The sequence below is a fragment of the Athene noctua genome, chromosome 12 (genome assembly GCF_965140245.1).
Source record: "Athene noctua chromosome 12, bAthNoc1.hap1.1, whole genome shotgun sequence".
Classification (NCBI taxonomy): domain Eukaryota; kingdom Metazoa; phylum Chordata; class Aves; order Strigiformes; family Strigidae; genus Athene; species Athene noctua.
The window spans coordinates 11,668,274-11,690,020 of record NC_134048.1 but is presented as its reverse complement, the minus strand read 5'-3'; the positions used below and the strand labels follow the sequence as shown (position 1 = coordinate 11,690,020).

General features: G+C 37.8%; 1 protein-coding gene across 2 annotated transcripts in view; it reads left to right on the top strand.

The window, feature by feature from the left end:
* Positions 1–21,747, top strand: part of TTC1 (tetratricopeptide repeat domain 1) — a 33,930-nt gene that overhangs the window by 10,845 nt on the left and 1,338 nt on the right. For both annotated transcript variants that reach the window (XM_074916326.1, XM_074916325.1), the window contains exons 3-7: positions 1,496–1,556; positions 3,389–3,501; positions 5,468–5,504; positions 7,236–7,384; positions 14,367–14,421. In XM_074916326.1, coding sequence (XP_074772427.1) covers positions 1,496–1,556; positions 3,389–3,501; positions 5,468–5,504; positions 7,236–7,384; positions 14,367–14,421 — 415 coding nt within the window. The remainder of the gene's footprint in view (positions 1–1,495; positions 1,557–3,388; positions 3,502–5,467; positions 5,505–7,235; positions 7,385–14,366; positions 14,422–21,747) is intronic.

Genomic DNA, 21,747 nt, shown 5'->3' with positions numbered 1-21,747 from the left:
ATATTTAGAAAGCACCAACTGGCTTGTGTACATTGGTGTAAGTGACATTGTGGAAGGACCTGAGTAGGTCTGTCAGTCCACCCTGGAGGAAAACCAGTTTCTAAACAGTGGTGCATGTTTTGTCTGACCTTTGTTTTGTTTTACCTATGTTTTGTCTTGTTTTTTTTTTAATGTGAGGATCAAGGAGTATTAGAAAACATTTAATAGGTGATAGAAAAAATTTTAGTGAATTAGGCATGTATCAAAAGGGTCAGATGATATTTTACCATGTAATTTTGTGTGTCACAACTGAATGCCATTCCCTTGAGCCTAGTTTTTGGAGCATTGTGATATTTTATTACTAAGATGGTGACAATGGTCAGGTGGATTACTTTCCAAAACCAATAAAAGCAAGAGGACAGAACCTCTGATTTTGTATTGTTTGTCAGCTACTTGGCATAGCTGTGAGATGGTGCAGCGCTCCACAAAGAGTACTATATTTAGCTGTTTCCAAGGAGATGTTCTGTGCGATATTGATAATTGCATTAATCCTTGATTTACACAATCTGCAGGAAAGGAAACTGCTCCTTTTCCTAGTGCTGGCTTTTTAATTGCTTGATGATCTGTAATTTATAAACACCTTAAGTCCTTTGTGTATGCATGTGTGTTGTGGGCAAAATCAGTGGTTAAATGATAATTTTTCTACCATAGAAATGATTCATGAACATGAGCATTGCTTCTTGATATTACTGTCTTACTTACACTGCTTTGTTTTCACTTGTGTGAGGTATGCCTGCATGTGAAAGACTTCCATTGTAAATAGGTTGAAGAGATGTCTTGGTGACATCCTGTGTTTTCTGTGTCAAAGGCTAGGAACATTCATGTCAACTTCACTTGTACCGAGAGTACTGTTAAGATATTCATGGCTGAAAACACAACTCTGCTCAGCATGTACAATTTTCACTGTATAACAGAACAATTTTCCTGTCTCTGGGTCTGATGGTTTAGTCACTCTCTGCATAAGCAATCTTTCAGGGCAGTATTATCCATGGACCTGTTTCTAATGCAGTCAGCTCGATGTGCTTTGTACATCTCTGAAAGTTAACTGTGAATTTTTGAGGTAGAGTTATTTCGAACAAAACTTTTGAGACTTTACATCTAAATTATATTCTATGTGGTTGACCTGCACTGACTGAATCAAATTGAGTTGGAGAAGTGAACAGCCAGCTAAAAAGCTAACATCATAATTTAAACAGTGTAATTCATGATGAATGCTCTTTCTGCATACTGTTGTCCATGAACTAAAGATTTTTAATTGCCTTGTTGTTATACTACAGTGTTTCATGGATATGTAAAGTATATCAGTGCCACAATGACTGCAAGCAAGCTTGGTAGTAGTTAAAATTCTTCAGGTTGTGTTTTATTCTGATTTCCATTCATACTTTATTTGGAACTGCAGCTGACCTAGTTGTTCATTTCAATTAAATACTTTAAGACATTGTCTTTTCTTTTGTAGAAAAGAAGAAAGGAGAGCACAACACTGAAGGAGAAAGGAAATGATCAGTTCAAGAAAGGAGGTGGGTTGATAATCTTTTAACACCCTATGGATGTTAGAGAATCTTAAATTAATACTTAGCCATCGTGGTGATGTTGCAGAAAACCCATAGGAAGATCTCACACCTATCATTGTTCAAATTTATCATCTACATCATTTTTCATCCAGTTCTAGAGAACAGAAGGAGATAGCAGACCTCCTTAAGAGTTAAGTTTAAATCACGAAGATTAGGGTTACTAACGCAGGATTCTCATGAAAGCTAAGTGTTTCAATCCAAAAACATGAACAGAATTGACTGCCTTCCAAGTGCCATGGTTTCTTTTACTAATCAAAAAAGGCTTCCACTAGGCTCTGAGTTTTGCTAATGCATGTGATTAGAATTGTTGTAGGACTCAGTGGCTCAGTAGCCCTCTCATATATTTGTACATTTGCATGTTTCTTTTTATCCACTGACATCTGTTATGCATTTTATTTGTGTATGTATAGACATCTATATGTACATATAGCTATGTGTACTTACATGTACATCTATATGCATATATACATACCCCTATATACATATATGTGTGTAGAGATGTACACAATGTCTGTGTGTGTATATGGAGAGATATAAATGTACACACACATAGATAGATTTTTTTAAAAAATCTAGAGGTATGTAAATTTCTAGCTTATGCCAGAAGTGGACATCTTTTGAACATAGTTAATGCATAATAACTGAGTTGAGGTTTGTAATAAATAACTGTACCAAGTGCTTTTAATTAAAAAACATAAAGAGGGAAGTGATTTTTTGACATCTACCTTTTATTTAATGTTCTAGTAGCTAGAGGTTTCACAAAGACACCAGGAAATGCAGATCATACTTTCCTCAGTCAGAGGGACACAAACAAGTAACTACCCCTTCCCAGAAGCATACCCTGACAACCAGACAGTGACCTTCCTGTTGGAGGTCTCTTACTGTGTTAGGAGAGCAAAATTCCTGGGGAATGTTTTATCAGAGCAGGCAGAGGGGAATTGCTTGGGCCATGAAAGCAAGAAGCCTATAATGTTGGCTGAGTCATCTTGTGAAGTCTCATCCATAGCCTTTTCTTGACAAATTCTTTGGCAGATCTTTTCAGTGTGCCTGTGCCTGCCAAAGTGCTTACTGATCAGAAATACACACCCTTTTAAGCACCTAGATGGTCACCAGCTAATGTGCACAGAAATAATTGCTCTGTTTTGAGGACAGTGCACTTGTCAGCTGACAGGGTGTTGTTCAGTGTCCGTATAGGGCCTTTTCACTCTTGATTCTACCTTGATTAGAAAATGAGTAACTTGATAATCCTGTGTGGTTTACCACTGGTCCTTGCTTTAGACCAGACTTGATGACAGATGACCTTCGAGTGATAATGGGTTTGTGGTGACTGAGCTTTAAGTCAGTCATTGAAGATGATGCGGCAAGTAAAATACCTCCATAGCTGCTTTGAACAGGTATCAGTGCCGTGACATCTTTCAGCACATACTTCCTTTCAGATCAAGGATATGTTTAATCTAAAGAGATTCTACCTCTAAGGCTGATACTCAAATAGAATGAAACAATTTCAGGGATGAGAATTATGTGCACCTCATGCTGCACTTGTTACATTAAGCTTAGGACTATATTTCTGCTTTTACAAGGGTGTTGATTTTAAATTGTCATTGATCTATGTACTACTTAGCAATGTACTTTGTCTGAGAGCAGCTACTGATTTTGGTTTAATATTGCATCATGCATTGAGAAATGTTTCCAAATGAGTCTTAGCCATGTGGTTCACTGACTCTACTGGCATTTGAAATAAATGGTCTGTTCTGGTTTTTTTGCTATTGTGTCTGCAGACTATGGAGAAGCAGAAGACTCTTATACGAAGGCTCTGCAGATTTGTCCAGCCTGCTTCCAAAAAGATAGGGCTGTTTTATTTTCAAACAGAGCTGCTGCAAAAATGAAACAGGTGAATATTCTTTTTATTTTATTAAATACCATGTATTGATTATATGGCATGCAATTATAAAGTCATTAGGGGTGCATAAAGGAGGGCAAAGGAATAAAGTTGAAGGTTTACTGCTTGCTCAGTCTGTCAGCCTCCCAGTAGAAATGCTGGTATGTTTGGTTTACAGAGGATGAATACAAACCTGAGAATTGCAATTGGAACAGCTGTTCAAAGTTGCTCTGCTTCGTTGTGTTCAAAACACTGATTTTTCTTTCATTCTGTTTTAATGAAATTCAAAGTTCATATGGAACAGATGTCTTTAAGCATGTTTAGTGTATGCAGATCATGTATTAGATTGTTTAGAATTGTGGCTAGTTATAGTATTTTTTTCTAAAAGCCTGGATTATCATATACTTGTCTTCATTTAATTGGCTCAAATGCTTTGAGGCATAAACAGGACTGCCTAACTATGACTTTATTAATTCAGTTAGTCTTTCCTTCACAGTTACTCTATAGTAGGACAGACCTATATAGTAGGACACAGTCTGGGTAGAGTGTCTGCAGTTTCCTTCATATGTATTCTGTTCCCTGACCAGGGACAGGTGCCCAGATGTTACAAGAATCAGCAATACACTTAAGTAGCATGGAAGGCATAGACCACAATCTGTCTGAACAGAACCTTTCACTTCTTTAGAAAGAGGAGATACTAATAATTCAGAACATACTACTCCCTAGTTTTGTTTTTAAGATTAAATTATAGAAAAAAACCCACAGTAACTCCTATCCTCAGTTTACCCTTCTCCAAAGGGAACTTTCTTGCAGTTTTGCTCCAGTGTTGAGACAGATGCAGCTCTATTTAGAAATGTACCTTGAAGCTATATTTAAGCATAAATAAATTCTTACTCAGCATAGAGTGTTTTTGTTCAGCTAGAATTATCTAACTTGCTGTTGGGATACTGAATTGCTTGAGCACGTGAGGAAAAAATGGAAGAAAATCTGTAAAAACATGCTGGAACCTTTCAAATATGAAAGCCGTAAACTGGAAAACCTCCTCATAATCCAGATGTTAGCTAATCATATCACTGGGAAACTAATCCTATAGTCCCCAAAGGAGCCCAAGATGAGAAAGAACTGTGCACAAACAGTATAGATCAATAGATGACTCTGAAAATAGATTAATGTTATTAATAATTTATCCATTAAGTTTGTTCTTCCATACCTGTTGCAACCATGTACTTTGTACTACAATGAAAGCTTGTGAGATGTTCTTCTCTGAGGCAGCTTCTGTCTTACGGAGAAGAAAGTTTCTTGATGTAGAAAGATTAGTACTACTTATATCAGCAATATAAGCACAGAACAGCCTGGTTGTTTGTTTGGCTTTTTGTAAGCCCTTTTAGTTTGGATGAAAATATAATCTCTGTCTTGGATATTTTTGCTTTTTTTCTTGTTTCATTATAAGCAGATTGCCTGGCTCATCTTCTAACTATGGTTGTCAGGGTGTGCTAAAATCTTGTCCCTACCACTTCTGGAAGTCTCATGCATTATCTCTTGTAGAGAAAGCTGTATTAGTGCTAAAGGCAGTATCTGTTTTCCAAATGTCTTAGCTCATACAGACAAGAATTTATCTGGGACTCTTGGGAACCGTCTATTCCAAACCCTTAATTAATTGACAAAGGTAGAAAAGCTGTAGCTGGGTTAAGCCAAAGCCTGCAGATGTGACTCAGCCTTTTGACTGTAGTTTGCTTCTGGCTGTTCAGTGCAGACCGATTAGTGGGGCAGCCGTGCAATGTGAACGCTGGCAGCCTTCACAGAGAGGAAGCTAATCACTGCTAAAGAGCTTTATATCAGAAGCAACGGTATGAAAAGCCTTGATTACGTGAACATCCCAGTTCATGGAATGCCAGACAAACCTTTTTGCTTGCAATAGTAATAAATCTGTTTCCCAAGAAATGTGACTTAAATATAGCAAAACTGTTTTGTGTTCTAGGACAAGACAGAAGCTGCCCTAAGTGACTGCAGCAAAGGTATGACTTTTTTTTTTCCTGTGCGCTGCTCTTGTGCCAGATCTTTCATGCGTAAATCACACCATTTAGGGCCTTACTGCTGAGCTGTAATTTTGGGCATAAGGGTCTTTAAAGAATTTAAAGAAAAGCTATGATGGAAGACACCTGAATCGAGAAGTATTTATCTTATTTATTTTGTAAAACATCTGTCAAATTTTTCCTGTCCGTAATTTACTTTCTACTGTCTTGTGCCAATAAGGCTGTTGTTTGTACTTCTTTCTAATAGGAAAGTCCTTTTATTATGGAAGCTGTTTCCTTACACCTACTATTTTAAACCCACTTCCACCTGCCATTCCTCCCCAAATCTTGGTTTAATGCCAGATTCCAAAGAACTGTGAGGCCTTACAGAATTAAAAGCATTATCAAGTCCCTTTTATGCAAGGCTTTTGCTTTGTCACAAGGGCTTATGCTCTCCTGTTCTTGTCCTGCATAGTTTTCTCTCTGCAACTTCTAGTGAAACCATTTCAGCTGTGCATTGCTTTATTGCTTCCACCCACTCACCCATGCTTGAATATTTGTTAAACTCCCCATGACAGCTGGGGAAAAAAATCCAAATTACCAATCAGAAAACTAATCCAATGGCTGCATGCCAGTACTGCTTGTACAGTAAATATGAGTTTGTACATGCTGTGAAATATTCTTGAAGGTAACAAATTCTAGCTGGCCTCTGTCGCTTTGGGGGTTTGCCTTGTTTTGGTGGTGGTGCATTCTGAAAAACACTTCTGCTAATTTTGTAGTAGCTGAAAGGGAGGGAGTAGGTCTGCTTTGCAGCAGCCAGACTTAAACCTACCATTGCTTCACACTCCCCAGGGATTTGGCTTACAAACTGCAATGCAACACTTGGAGCACAGCAGAGAATTCACACTAACCTGCAACTTGCTGACTGTAGCATTGTCTTTGTCCTTCCAGAAAAAAAAAACCCTAGAATATTTAGCTAGATTAACCTAGATATAATTGGCCTGAGAACCATTTTAATGGGTTGGTAATTATAAAAGGGGTAGTCTTCCATAATCCTTCTTTCTATGATGAAAAATGAAGAAATTATTGAGAAATGACCATTTGCAGGTTACTGTTAAGTTTAGCATTCAGTCTTAACTGCATCTGTAAACATGGTCATGGCTGCCAAGAAAAAAGGAAAGGAAAAGCTTAAATTCAGTCAGTATGCCCCTCTGCTAACTTGTAGAGCTAATATAACTGTTTGTGGATTCCCAACCCAATTTTGACTGTTTGATATTAGATTCAGAAGTTCTCCTAGAGTTTGTCTCAACTTGAACTGAGATAAACAGGGAAATGCTTATTTTCCCTGCTATGTGTATCTTTAGGTATATTTAACTTCAGCTGTAATCTAGTAATAAACATTAAATATACAAAAGTTGAAAAAATCTTACAGATTCTTAAAATTTCTGAATTGTCACTTAGAATCTCTGCACATACAGTATTGCAGTTTTAAACGTGCATTGTAAATCACGTCTATCAGTGATAGATTGTAGTCATTAAGTGAAATATCATTTGCATGAGACTTTCAGTTAGATGTATGTCTCTTCTGAATTATGACTGCTTTTAAACTGTGACTCTGCTTGATTTTAAGCTACATTATAAAGATAACTATTAAGAATTTAATACACACTTAAGAATTCATTTGAGGGGTATAAAAATGTTTCAAGTGTACTGTGCTTTGGTTTTGTTTTCTAGCAGTGGAATTAAATCCTAACTACATAAGAGCTTTGCTGAGAAGAGCAGAACTATATGAAAAAACAGAAAAACTAGATGAAGCTCTGGAAGATTATAAGGCAGTCCTAGAAAAAGACCCATCAGTTCATCAAGCCAGAGAAGCTTGCATGGTAAGCATTTTTAGTATACTTTAGCCTAACTTTAAACCAAAGTCTTTTTTTTCCTATTCTAAATATTCCATGCTGTTTATGCAAGCAGCTTCATATGCAGTGATGATATCTTTTTTTTCAAGTCTGAAATTGTAGTCTTTTTCTTATCTGGTTTCACATAAGGGAAGATTACATGAACTGCCACAACTTCCATGACAGGTCTCCAGGTCCATAAAGCATAGTCTTTTTACCTTGGTAAATTGAGTGAAAGTAAATGTGTGTTCTGAGCTGTAAGCATCTAATTACATGTTTAGCTGTTGAATAGCGTGCATGCGCACACACCCCCCTAGTGTTTCTGATTGAGGCTGTTAATTGTATTTATGCATGTGCTAGAAGAGGATGCCTGAACCTCGGCTGCATTTTAGTAGCCATCATTTCAATACGAATCTGCAGTTTGGAGATCAGAATACAAGCACCCAGTAATACAGTTCTTGCTAGCTGTTTAATTAGTGGGAGTCTGGTTTTCTTTCAGTAGCATTATTTTTCTGATTGGTAAATTTGCAGTCGAGTGCCTTTATGGCATAATTATAAAAAAATTACTTTTTTTGATGACTTGATTATATAACTTTGAGAATGGCAGAGACAGGATTCTATCTGCCCGTATCTATGTTAGTATCTACTTTAAAATGTTGATACTTGTGTTTCTTGATTTAGCTATTTTCTGTTCTTGTTCTTTGCTATGCCTTGTGTATACTGGCCACTTCAACTTACTTTACTAATAGTGTCTGAAGTCTGCTATTAATCTTCAAAAACAGTCTTTCATTTGAAGAAAAAGGCACCTTGTGGTTGCAAACAGCGAACTCTCCTGATTCAGTTACTTTCTTCGTTCTTAAAAATAAAAAGAATTCTGCAGTGTAGTACTGTGTTCCAACGTCCACTTTCACCACTTTCAGTCAAATTACAAATACTTCAGGATTAAACATTTCTTGCAGAATCTTTTCCTTACACTTAGAGATATGGCAATGTTTTAAAAGCTTCCTTGGCCCTTAGGATGTGTCAGCTTGGATAAAAAAAGATAAACCCCTAGCACTTCCTGAAACCCCAATCTAACATGTAAATAATCCCTACTCAATGGGGATTTAAAGTCACTGCTACAGCCTGCTGATTTGGGGTTTTTAGGTAACTCTTTGTGTAAAATAACAGCAGGAAATTATTTTTTTAGTGATATTTAGTATGTTACTGCTCGGTGTGGAAAAGAGCTGTGGATAAGTTCAGAGGGTCTTTTCACAAGGGTAGCAAGAAGGAAAATTTATTTTGTACAGAAACCTTCTCTTACAGGCTGCTTGCTGTTCTCATTTCTGAAAAGAGGTTATGAAGGCTGTTTGAAAGGACAAATGTGGTAGACATGTAGCCAGACAGCCTGTGGTTTTGAAGGAACATGTGCTGATGGAAGGTAGCCACTATAAAAAGTACAGTGGTGGTCACTTTTTATCAAAGTGAGAGCTTCAGGTCATGGTAGGTAAATGGTTTGCAAGCACCAAAGAGCCTGGAAAGAGCTGACCATTTTCTGCAGGGAAAACAACAGGCAAACTATTCTTTACTTCCATTTAATGGATGTAATTTTAAAACATAATTCTTTATTGGGCGCCCAAATCCATATGCCAGTGCTTGACTTTATATCTGGTTAAATCTTCAAAAGGCATAATTATTTTAGTTCAGCTTCAACTTCAGCTTTAGTTCATCAGTGAACCTGCAACATATTCTGCCCCATAGAGGAAGAAAAATCATTTGCTTCACCTGCAAAATTATCTCTAAAACCACTTTTAATATGTCAATGCAGTTATTTTTGAAAGGTTTTAAATATCCATTTGGTAAAATAAATTATTAGTAGTGATTTCCCCTCCCCCCTTTCCCCATACTATGGTGTTGTAAGTGACACATTTTATAGCTTTTATAGCATATTAAATAAGAAGCCTTGCCTGAAATTACTTCCTTTGGGACTGTATCAGTTGCACTGATGTCAAAAAAATATTCTGCGTAACTGTGTAACTCCTGTTAGTGGTAAGGGTAGGGTTTCACAAAACAGCTAAACTGATCTGCTAACTACCTGCTGCTTACAAAGCTGTCCAGTTGCTTTCCTTGTGCTAGCACTGGTATTAGCTCATGTCTGACCCTAGGGGATGGCTGGGTCTATCTACAAGTCTGGCAGACAGCTAACTCTGCTAAAGGGAAAAACAGCAACAGGCAAGCAAAAAAAGCCAGCAACCAAAAAGCCCCAAAGTAAATACTTTTATATTGCCTTGGCTTTTTGCAGTCAGACAAATCCTGCTGCAAACGCTAGGGAGAGGGAAAGAAGACGTGGTCAAGGCAGTGCAGGAATTGGGGCCATCCCTTTTGGCAGCACCACTGACAGGGTCAGGTTGCTGTAGTGTGAAACAACCCCCCGATGCTTGTTGCATGCATCTAGTTGAGAGCAGGAGAGCACTTTATCACCTAGCTCTTGGCAATGGCTTAATAAATGACAAGCTTGTCAAACATCATTACTGCATGGGTAGTGCATGTCCATCACAGTCTAGAAAAGAGTATTTGTGTCAGCCTTGTTTATAGTCTCCTAGCTGAGACTATGGCTTATTTGATCCAGGAATTCAGCCAAGGAGTCTGCTGACATTTCTAAAGGAAACGATGGGGTTTAGTTTCTGTAGCTTGTAATCTTTTAGCATTAGACCAGCTCCAGAGTTAGGCCTAGTGTAATCTAGTCAATTACTTGGTAAAATCGTGTACAAGGTGTGTATTTTAGCAGTTTATCACACAAAGAACAACTGAGAAGATCAGACAGATTGTTATGAACCACCAGTCAGGACTCCACAGATTAGGACTTGGGAACACTGTCATAGTTGGTACAAAATGTAAGGGGTTTAATATACATATTTTGGCTGATTGGAATCCCCTGAAAGTATAGATAATGTCCTTTGTACTTCTTGCAAAACCACTTTTCTTTCAGTAAGTATGCCTCTTATTAATCTCACAAAAGAGCCCTTGCTCAGTAACCAGTGGAGATTTGGGCTATAAGAGAATCATAAACAGCGTTGCTGTTCTTCCTGGCCATCTTTCAGGAATGTTTCAGAACGATTGGTAATTTCTTAATTTTTGTAGCTGGGAAGTACAGAGGTTGATTGTTACATATACCTTCTGCTCCTTGACCTCATTTTACTAGGCAGAGGCTTTAGGCTCACATGTGGTGCAGAACACTTTGTACAAAATGCCCTCAATTTACACTGCAAGTGGGATTTAGGACATTCTGCCCTGAGTTGGTCCTGTTCTTTGTCAAGTTTCAGAGTAGAAGCAATCTTTTGAAACTGAAGCTTAAAATTGCCTTCTTGAAAAATTGTTAAGGAAATTTTACACTTTTTAAAATATTCATATTAAATCTTTAAATACCATAATAAAAAAAAAACAATTCCAGCTGTAATGTTGACTCCACATACATGGTTATCATATCTAATATATAGGAGGCTAAGATGCTTTGCTTTATTTTAAGGTAAAGTGCATTGCTCTTTGCAGAAATATTGCAGTAATTTTCACCCTTGCTGGTAATGAAAATGATGCATCAGGAGAATCTGCAAATTAGTTTCATTCACTGTTCGAACAAATATTTCTTCCTGTACACAGAAAATATTTCACATACTGATTTAGGGAATGTCATGAACTTGATAAATGGCAGTTTAAAAACATTAAATACACAGTGGTTCTTTGCTTTGATTCTTGATTTCATAGGTGCTCAAAAATGTCAGTACTGTTTATATTTCAGGAGTACAGTGCTAGTGTTTTGCTTTAAATCCTAGTGTTGCACACTTTTGACATCTTCAATGTTAAATCAAGCAGTTTGAAATCCTAATGTTTTGTGGTCAAATAATCCCTATTGATGCTTTCCCAGAAAGTGTTTAATTATATGGTATCAATCTTAAGTTTTTGTTTTTAGCAGGTGTGTAAGTGTTGTGTGAGTTTTAGCTTCAACACAGTTTTTGAGAGACTGGCAGCCCAGATAAACTTATTTACCAAAAGAAGCTGTACTTTGAGATAAGTATCATAGACACCAGATAAATAGCTGTCCTTACAGATACCTTTCTATAAATAACTAACCTTGCAAATACATTTCTGGAGTGAGAAATGCTGAGTCTTTGAAATAGCGATATGCAGACAAACAAAACATGGAATATGTATTTCAGATCAAGGATTTGTGTCTTCATACGTCCTGATAAAGCCTAATGTTCAGATGTGAGACACACATGCTATATATGCCAAACTCGTCCAAGATTCAGCAAATCTCTCAGCCACAATGCAGACTGAATTTAGAGCCTGGGGATATCCACACATGTTTTCATGCAGGCAGCTTAGGTCCAGATCTGCACCCAACTTAATAAGCCCCTCTGGGTCAGCAGGAGTCAGATGATGTCTGACTGGGCTAATTAGATCTGGGTCACTGGTGGTGATGCTGGGCCTGGGCTGGTTTCAAGCTTAGCCATCCATTTTTATCTGCGTTCTATTCCTTAATACTTGTTTTTCTGGGGTATACCATCTTTCTTCCCCATTACTCCAGAAAATTAACTGTATTTGCCTGTGCTCACCAGTGTATCCTGCATTGGAGAGAGCAATAGCCAGGCAGCCTTATCAATGGGCTTTTTCTTGAGGTGAACATCTTATTTCACTGTGGCAATGATATCAGGATGACAAACCTATCGATGATGATTGGAGCTGTAAATGACAGGAAGGAACAAGATTAGGAAACGAATTCTTGAACTGTGTTGAGAAGCCAGTTATCACAAGGGAAGTGTATCAGGAGTGAATTCCACACCTGTTACCATAGTTTGCAACTGGAATTAAGTTACTGTTGCGTTTAGGTTAAGAGATAAATTTCGTAGGAGAAAAATCCCCTTGCATTCTAGCTGGTCCTCAGAGATCAGAGGGGCTAGGGGCGGCTGGACTTACCCCTTAATAGGTATGCCAGTTGAGACCGTGACTGTAAGTCTGACCCAGCCCAAACAGCCCCTATACTGTAAGTCTGGTGGCATTCAAGGGAAGCTGTCAGATTCACGAATAGTACAGTTTATTTTCCATGCAACGTTTACAGATACTTTAAGATTGCCTACAATAAATGCACAAACTGCAGGTTGGCTATATAGCACTATAAAAAAAAAAAAAAAGGATTGCCATCACACACACACACAGTTCCTGGGTATACACTCGGCGTAGCTGAGGAAGCCTTACCAAAAGGCGTCCCTTCGGGGGCGGGCAAGAGCACAAACCCATTGATCCGTCCCTCCAAGTTAGGTACAAACTTGGGGTACTATTTATTGTAGTAGGTATGGTGAGTGGGTGGGACTGTAGTCAGTCCATTATTCTATCGTTCATACACAATTGGTTTCAAGGTGCCAAGGGGTACAACTGGATTTTTCTGGGAAAAGAGAGGGAGGATGGGAAGCAAGGTTGACTTGGTATGGTAGGTGCAGCTGGATTGTGTAGGAAGGAAGGGAGGACGAGGCACAGAGTTGGCAGGTTGCTACAAAAAAAATCATATTTCAAGGGAATCAAGCAGAACAGGAGATAAGTCTGTCCTTGCAGGGAAAGAATGGGACCACACGGCCTGCACCCCACCTCGCATTCTGCTTTGGCACCACATCAACACAAATCACTGGACCACTGTCTGGTGCTGTGTTTATTCTGGGCACTGGTGTCAAGGAAAATGTATGCTTTGCAGATTTCTCACTGATTTGATGTTTTGCCTTCCTCCCGCTTCCAATACCTAACAGTTACCACTATAGCATTACAGCAGATCTGTCTTACTTGCTATAACCTCCACAAGAAGAGACAGCATAGTTGTGCATATAATTGCATGCTGAACTGCCAGAATTATACAGTAATAAGCATAGTATAAAAGCTTGAAACAGTACTTCTGAAAAATAAAAAAGTATAAAAAGTGACTGTCGTTTGTAATATATTTTAATATTGTTTTTAACTGATGTATAAAAAATGCAAAATTTAAATGATGCAATGGTAAACTTAGTTGTAGTGAATGTAAAGTTCAATTAAAAATGATCATTACAATCATATGGCAAAACACCAGCACTGTGAAAGGATGGAAGATGTATCACAGCTGCTCTAGGCTTAAATGGGAATCTCAGGCCGTTAGGAATACGTAGACCATGCAGTTACATCATGCTCATTAGAAAAATGTGATAAATTTGTTTGTGATGGTGCAACAGATTTTAACACTGGTGTCAGTTCTGTCAGAGAAGGGAAAAAGCACATTAATGAACTCTTACTGGACTGGTACCTTGCTCAGGATGAACTGTTGGAGTTCCCTCCCTGTGACAAACTGCCAAATCAAGGCCCTCTTATTTATAATACCCTCTCCTCCTTAGACCTATACCAAGATGCTGCACAGTAAACTATGTAAACTGAAGTTCATAGATAGTTAATTCAGTGATCTTCTAATAAAATACTTGTATTTAGAAGATCTTCATGTTTTCACAGTGCAGATTTCCCTGCCGTGCCATGCCACTGAGAACTGACTTTAGGGATGTTTTCCTCATGACACCTGTTTATGTTCAGAAGTCAAATGCTGTGCTTGCTTCGTTCCTCTAGCCTCTTTTACCAAATTTAACACATACAGCAGAGGAAATAGGGCTAAAATATAGTTTATTTGTAAGTCTCTTAAATTCTATAAGCTTTTCAGTTAAAATTCCAAGCAAACAGATTGGATCTGGTTTTCAGCAGTAAAAATGTATGACTGTGAAACCTGCACTTAGAAGTTACGACTTACTGTTGATGTGAACTGATGTCATAGGATGAATTACAGGTGTCCAGAATGAAAGTGTGGTTTGACATAAGGATTCCTTTTAAGACATAAACAGTGTATGCTGGGTATGTGTGTGAAAATTCCATCAGCTTAACCTAGAGTATTATTGAAAGCATAGGTCTGATCCCAGTTTTTCTCTCTCCACAGCGATTACCTAGACAAATTGAAGAGCGGAATGAAAAATTAAAGAAAGAAATGTTAGGTAAGTAGTGTGTATATATAACTTACATAGTAATCTTCATAGTCTACTGGAAAAAGTAAAAATGCATGAGTAGAATCTCTTGTATAAAATTTAAAGAAGGTAAATCTTAAAGCAAGTACTTGTTCTGTGTTAAACAAAACTCCTAATTTCTTCATAGTTCTCTATTACTTGGTTTCCCCCCCAGTAAGTCCTAGCCAAATAATTCTCCCATACAGAAAAGGCTATTAGTTAAATTTAAAGAGAGAACACTCAAGACCTTCTACAACAATTTAATATTGATGCATGTAAATGCTGGGGAATATGGTTTGAAACAGACCAGCTGCCCTTTCTCTCTGCAAGTAAACCTTCAAAGGAAAGATTCTCATGAAAGGGATAAAACAGGGTTTTCACTAAACCTTTACTTAAAAAGTCAACCAGCTGTAATAACTGAGCATGTTTGATCTTGTGTCTGAAGAAATAAATTCAGTTCTTCTTGTAGCACTTCCAACCTAGAGACCTCCAAGTCTTCGTGTTTACCTTGATTATGTAGTATTTCAGCTCTGTTTGGTTGGAGGCTGAACTGGACCTACCCAGTGTTGCAGACAGGCATCTGGCCTTGCTAGGAGAAGAATTAGATTTACTAACTGCATAGTTCATTGTCTCTTGACGTTTTACAATTCTATACCAAAGGATACTACTGACTCTACTTGTTTGTAGAGAAGAAAATGTAATTAATATAACTCATTTGAAAGTATGTGCCCCCATCATAGTGTTGTATGATATTGCTTGGTTAATATCTTAAGTGGATTGATGTCTTTCAAAAAGATAACTACTTAAATAAGATTGTCCAAGCAAGACTGGTTTTCATGTGCGACATTGAGTATAAAGCACTCCCTTGCACTACTCAGTGTTATGGTTAAACAGGTTTGGGGGGAACCTCCTGCCCAAAGAAGACTGCTGTCAACATTGTCTACTGTCTCCTAGTTAACAGGGTTTGTTAATTCTTATAGGTTCAGATGCTACATAAGCCAATGTGACGTTCTGGTGCTTTTTTAAATGAGTTTTTATATAATCTTTTCATTTGTACTGTTTAGAAAATCCCCACAAAAGATCAAGGACAAATGACAGTATAAGATAAACTAACTGTACCTAGTCTGTTTCAGAAATAGCTTTCAGTAGTTACCTGTCACACCTAGAATGAGTAAACAAGTAGTAGATGAAATACTATTTTCAGATGAGTAGGTTTTGAGGGTTTGGGATGGGAAAGGGGAAGACAGTGTTTTGCTGTTCTGCAGAGAATCAGGTCAAATAAACTCAGTCTGTCTTGCATACTGGAACACTAATTCTTAAAATATTTGGGAAGAAAAGGCTGTTTCAAGGGCTTATGCTGAAGCTGATTTTTTTTTTTTTTTTGTGCAGGGAGTTTGATTTGCTCTTGTTTTGTACCTGTTTTGACCTAGTAAAGCTGCAGTGAGGCTTTCTAGAGCTTTACATCATCAGGTTCTGTTTCCACCATTGTACTTAGAACAAGCCATAAATAAAGAAGGTTAAATGCAATAGTGCTATAAATAAATGACAAATGCAGAAAATCTCCAGAAGGATCATGCCCATTTGTAGGACGTGGGATGGTTTTTAACACAAAGTATTCTGAACTCTCCCTTTGTACCATTGTTACCAGTCTCTAAAGGGCCTCACTAATCACAAGGGACTATCTGAAATTAATGGTTGGACTAGATGATCTTCAGGGTCTTTTTCCAACCTAGATGATTCTGTGATTCTGAAACAATAAATCCAGACTGATAAACTGTCATTACAAACCTAGTTCTATACTGCTAATTTTTCCCTAGAGTTCGGACTAGATGTGATCTTTTTAGAAAGTGTTAATCCAGTGGTAGTTAGGACTTCAGAAGTGAACTGGTCTTTTGGGAACCAGTTCAGGCTGTTTATATTGGGATTCTAGAGAAAGGAATCCCTTCTCAGTGATGTTACATACATGCAAGGAGATACATTGATGTTTACTGGTTTAAACAGCCAGGAAAACCAGACTAAGAGTGGGGTAGTACAGTGTATAACCCTATGTTCATCTAGAAGCTTTGCATGTGACAGGATTCACATAAATTTTCATGTTTCATTAAAATTATATGGTGTCAGTTGGGCAGGTGATACTTTTTTCTTAGCACTGCTTGTGATCACCAGTGTAACAGAAATTGAGGATTGTTCGATAAGACATTCTTCTAATACAACGCTGAAAGTAAGTTAGGAATATGGGCAGTAACCAGACTAATTTTTTTTAAGTGTTGTAAAATGCCCTGTGTCTTGTCAGTAAGAGAGATAACAGTGAAGTCATGGATCTGACAGTGGAGGCCTGGGAAGGAAATACTTCCCAAGGTTCACAAAATGCTGCTGTTTTGTCTGAGGTCAAGGAAAAACACAATTGAAGAAGGGGGATTAGATAGGAGTTCTGGAAAGAGTGACAGATGACAAACTTGATACAGTGTGGTGGTTAAGAGATTTGTTCGGATTGTTTTTCTTGTACAATGTATTTGTTTGAAGTTGTTTCAGCTTTTCTTTTTCAAGAACTTTGTTAATGTATTTACCAACTGGGTACTGTGTCAGAATAAACCATTCCTTGTGGTAGTCTGTTAGGAGATTATCTGACTACTGGTTAAACAGTGCCAGGTGTGCAAGGATTCATTCTTGTCTTCTCACAGGGGTGTCAGCTCGAGTGTGTGGCTTGTACCCCAGATTTTTTGGCTCCAGGAGAGCAATTCAGATGCATCCTCATAGTTCCAGGTTAGGCCTGGTCCAGGAGCACTGACACTAAAATTAATCACGAACAAAATCTTTAGAAAATGTCACAATTCGTGCTTTGGCTCCTTTGAAGTTTGGATATTGAATTGAACTCTTATTTTAGTCAGTGATTTGGCCAGTAACATCATTTTTTGAAGCCTTTATTCTTTCAAATAAAACCAAGTCCTAGTATACCCAACTGACACTGTCATGAAAACTGGAGCTGTGTACAAACAAAGCAAAATAAATGGAGTGCATCTTCTTCCTTTCCCAAGTGTGTTTCCTGTTTTCCAGTGCTACAGCTCATTACCACATAGTTTGTCAGAAGCTGAAACCACTTCTTAAGTGATTGTGTGTAAATAAATCAGAGTACACATTCCTGACTGGATTTTTCTTCCAGACTGCCTAATTATGAATTCTTGTGTGCAAGTGGTAGTGCATGTGATTTGATGAAGTTGATGTCACTAGAAAAAGCATATTTTATTGCCAAACCTAGTCCATTTCTGTTGTATGTTCTGCAAGGGCCTAACTTTCCCAAAGCTGACACTTGTATTTAAATTATTTTCATATTTGCCATTCAGCCTCTGCAGATTAGTGTTGCCACTTGCCACTGAAGTTTGCGCAGTACAAACTAAACTCTGAGTGTCACATTAATGAAAGCCTAACTTATAGCACGGTTTGAAAGGAGCTTTTAAATCCATGTGGCTCTTACTCTTGATGCTTTCATAACATGAGTGTCCTCTGCCTTAGTAATTGCCCAGGACATGACCATATACTGACCATTTTCTGTGTTCTTTTTTATTTCTCTTTTGACTTTAAAGCCAAAGATTTCCAGCTATTGTACAACAAGCTAATCTTGTTTAGAGAAACTATAATTACTGTGATAACTAGGACCAGCTCCTTTGGGGAGAGGGTGTGAGAAGAGGGGAAGTTTGGAATTTTAGCAACATTTACCAGCTTGAGGACTGTGATATTAATACAGTTTTCTTCATAGCTGCAGGGGAGCCAAGTATATTGGATATTAAAAAACAGGATGGAACATATGCCCATCTTTGTTACCCATCTTATACACACAGAGTTCATCAAATCTAATTAAAAACTACTGGGAGTTTCAGCTTAAGTTATAAATGAGTGCATTCCAGAAAATAGTTAAATGTATTTGATCATCTATGTGATTAATGGGAAAGACTATCAGAGTGTACCACCTGGGCCTTTCTGTCAGTAAGAGATTTTTCAAGCTACTTGAGATCAACAAAGTAGTGCCTAAAGAATTAGTTTGGGCTTTTTTTTTTTTTTTTTATATACGGAAGGGTATCCTGTATTTGCAATTAATCTGCTAAATCCCAATACTGTATATAGGGAGGTCAAGTTAAATAGTTCAAATGAGAGCTAATATGTAGTTACTTTCAGTCCAGTCCTCACCATTTAGGGAAGGGAAAAGTATTTGCCCTTGCTCTTTTAATTGCTTAAGAAATCTTGTTGTAATACAGAAAGTTACACAAGGATGAGACCTCATCAGGAAACTTGTCTTTTATCCAAAAAAACCTATTAACACAAATATCTAGCTTTTCAACTTCCAAACACCATATTAGCACTAGCAACTATACTAGAATTATTGCCAGAAAGACTGAATAGCAATTAATTTTGGCTGTTACATCTTAATATAAATTGTGAGAAATCTTTTCATGCATCTGCCTTTTGCAACAGGATGTTACACTGCAGTTTGAATAATGAATCATAGACTTATGAGCCCCAAATTGATTTTTACCAGTTAGTTTTCTTGTTAACCTCCAAATATTGCTCTGCTGAAGAACCTTAACATGCTGGAGTTCCCAGTGAAAAGTAGACATACAGTCTCTAAAATACAAAGAACAAGATCTATGAAAATCTTATGAAAAAAGTCTCAGAGAGGAGAACGTGACCCTGCTCGGGGACAAGTGAGTGTTTGACTACTGAGAACTCTTTGCAGCTGAGTCACAGCTCCACATGCCTTTTTCCTTCCTTCAAGCACAGTCTCTGTTTTAAGAGAGCTTTTCTTTGGGGGGAGGGGGAGGTTGGGCTTAACTACAGATCTTAATTTAGGGATGAAAGGAGAGTGGGGGAGGAGGAAATAGTGCTTTCCTACAATGATGGGTTTATGTGTGCCAAGACAGCAGGAGCAATGCTTTGGGCTTGAGTTCCCGGAAAAGGCAAGGCTTTCTTCTGCTTCATTAACAATTTATTAAATGTGGCTGCACCAAAAGGCATTGCTGTATGTGGATTTAAGTGATAGAACAGGAAGGTGACCTATAACTCCATTGTTTTAATTATTCAGTCCCAGTGAGATGAAGAATAAAGTATTAAACATATCATATAGTCTTTAGCTTTTCCCAAAGAGCTGGCCTAGCTACAAGCAAGAATACCGAGGCAGTTGTTCTGTGTTTATTGGCTCTAGTATGACCGGAAAAGAGCCATCGTACTAACTCCAATTAGAAAAGACCTTTCACAGTTGCCTGAAACAGGCAAACTGGTCTGTCTGCTCCTGAGCCAGCTGCAGTGCCTGGATAACTTGTGAACTGTTTACAACTGGCTCTAGCAATGCTGGGATTCTTCCACCAGTAGACAAAGACAATTCTCACCCCAACCTGAAACTAAGCAATGACCAAATGTTTGTCTAGAAGTACAATAGCAAGTATTCATCCCAGTCATGAAGATCCTATGAACAACTTCATAGTTTTATAACCAAAATGCTTTTAGGATGCAGTATGAAATTATGAATTTAATAATTAACTTAGCATAAACAGGGTGTAGCTTAAGAAAACCCCCAAACACCACCAGTACAAAGAAGCTAATCCTAGCTGAGACACTCACTAGAATGACTTTGGCCAGATCACTCAACCACTGCATTTGTTAATCCACACAGGAAAAAAAAAAAAAAGAATAAAAATTCTGTCTCTCTAACTAGCTGCTTTTGTAGGCTTAAGTTGTCTTTTTTCTTGTGTAAGGCCATGGAATTTCCATGTTGACTCTCAAAGATCAATCTTGCTTTAAAATAATCACACAGATCTCTGAAGGATACCCAGTTGTGAACCTGCACTTTGATGCAAGATCTTAATTACTTTGGCATATTTAGAAGTACAGTAGTAATGCTGTTAGATTCTTTATGCCAAACCGAGTTGCTCCTTAGAATAAAAAGTTTACAATATTTTTCCCAAGCTGTTGTTTCTTTTTGTATTTTCTGTGAGCATGTTCAAAAGCACCCCCTTCTGCAATTCAATTTTGGAAATGCGATTGAAAAAATAGCATCTTTTGGTTTAGGGTGATGGTGTTTAACCTGTCTTGAACTGTTGCTGCATTGTAAGAGATAAGGGACATACTTCCACGGGCTAAGTTCAGGCTTGGATATGATTTCTGTTTTGAGCACAGTCACAGGCCTGCAGTGTCATGCGAGGCAAATCTCTTGATCTGTTTGTACTCCAGTTGTGCAGCATAAATACTGCTTGTCTCTTTCTGTAAAGAACTTACATAGGGCTTTGCTCCTTATGTTTCTGTACTTTTTTATCGCTGCTGGGAAGTTACTGCTTCAGTATGGCTTAGCAACAAAGCCTGAACTAAATTCTGGCTGGTGCACTGTAGTGAGGGAACTTAATAGCAGGAGTGATGATTCCACTGCTGGGCAGAAACAGGGTTTTCAAACAAACAAAAGAACTTTGGAAAAGCAAAGAAACTAAATGATAAGTGTTGATATGACTTTTCAGTTAGATTCTAATATGTTAGTTTAGAAATAGAAATACAGATGAAGATGACTAGAGTAACAGATGGTTCTCTTGACTTAAGATGGCTTGCTGAAAGCACACACATGCAAGTAGGAATAGCTGTGGCGTTTGCATGTTTTAGTTACGTGATTGTGACTACTTCAGTTGCTCAGCTGGATCTCCTGTTGTTGTTGTCACTTTTTCCCCACCATTTGCATGCACAAAACTCCTAGCAAAACAAAATCCATTGCCTTGAAGAATGTAGTAAAGGTAGAAGGCTTTTTGAACAGTGGTGTGTAGCCTGTGGATGCAAACCTAGGGTAGGCTTCAACTTGTCCAAACTTCTCCTGTTTGCTCTTTGGGAAATTAGTCTACAATTCTGCATTGAAGTCAGGAGGAAAATAATGTTTTCCTTGGAAAACTGATGATCTTCCTCCTTTGTCTTGTCATGCCAGGGGCTCAGTTAGCTTGTGTTTAGGCAACGTTGAAGTTGTTACCTCTGCGTCTTGATTACTTTTATCTATTCTATCATCTCTATAGATACAATTTTTTTAAAAGGCTGTCCTTTTGTTGCCCTTCCCTTTTATAAGTGGTAGCAAGATTCATTTTCTAGGGTCAGAAAGCACGTATGATACATGTACATTGATAGAAGACTTTAGATTTTATTAACTGACATAACCTATGTATATTTAACAAAGCTTGTTAAATAATAGTTGTTTAGAGCTCTTAGCAGTGGTGAGTCCTGGAGAACTGTAGTTTGAAAGTGAGTTAATGATGTCATGTGACATGACATCATGCTGAAGTGTTTTGCAGGCAAAATGGC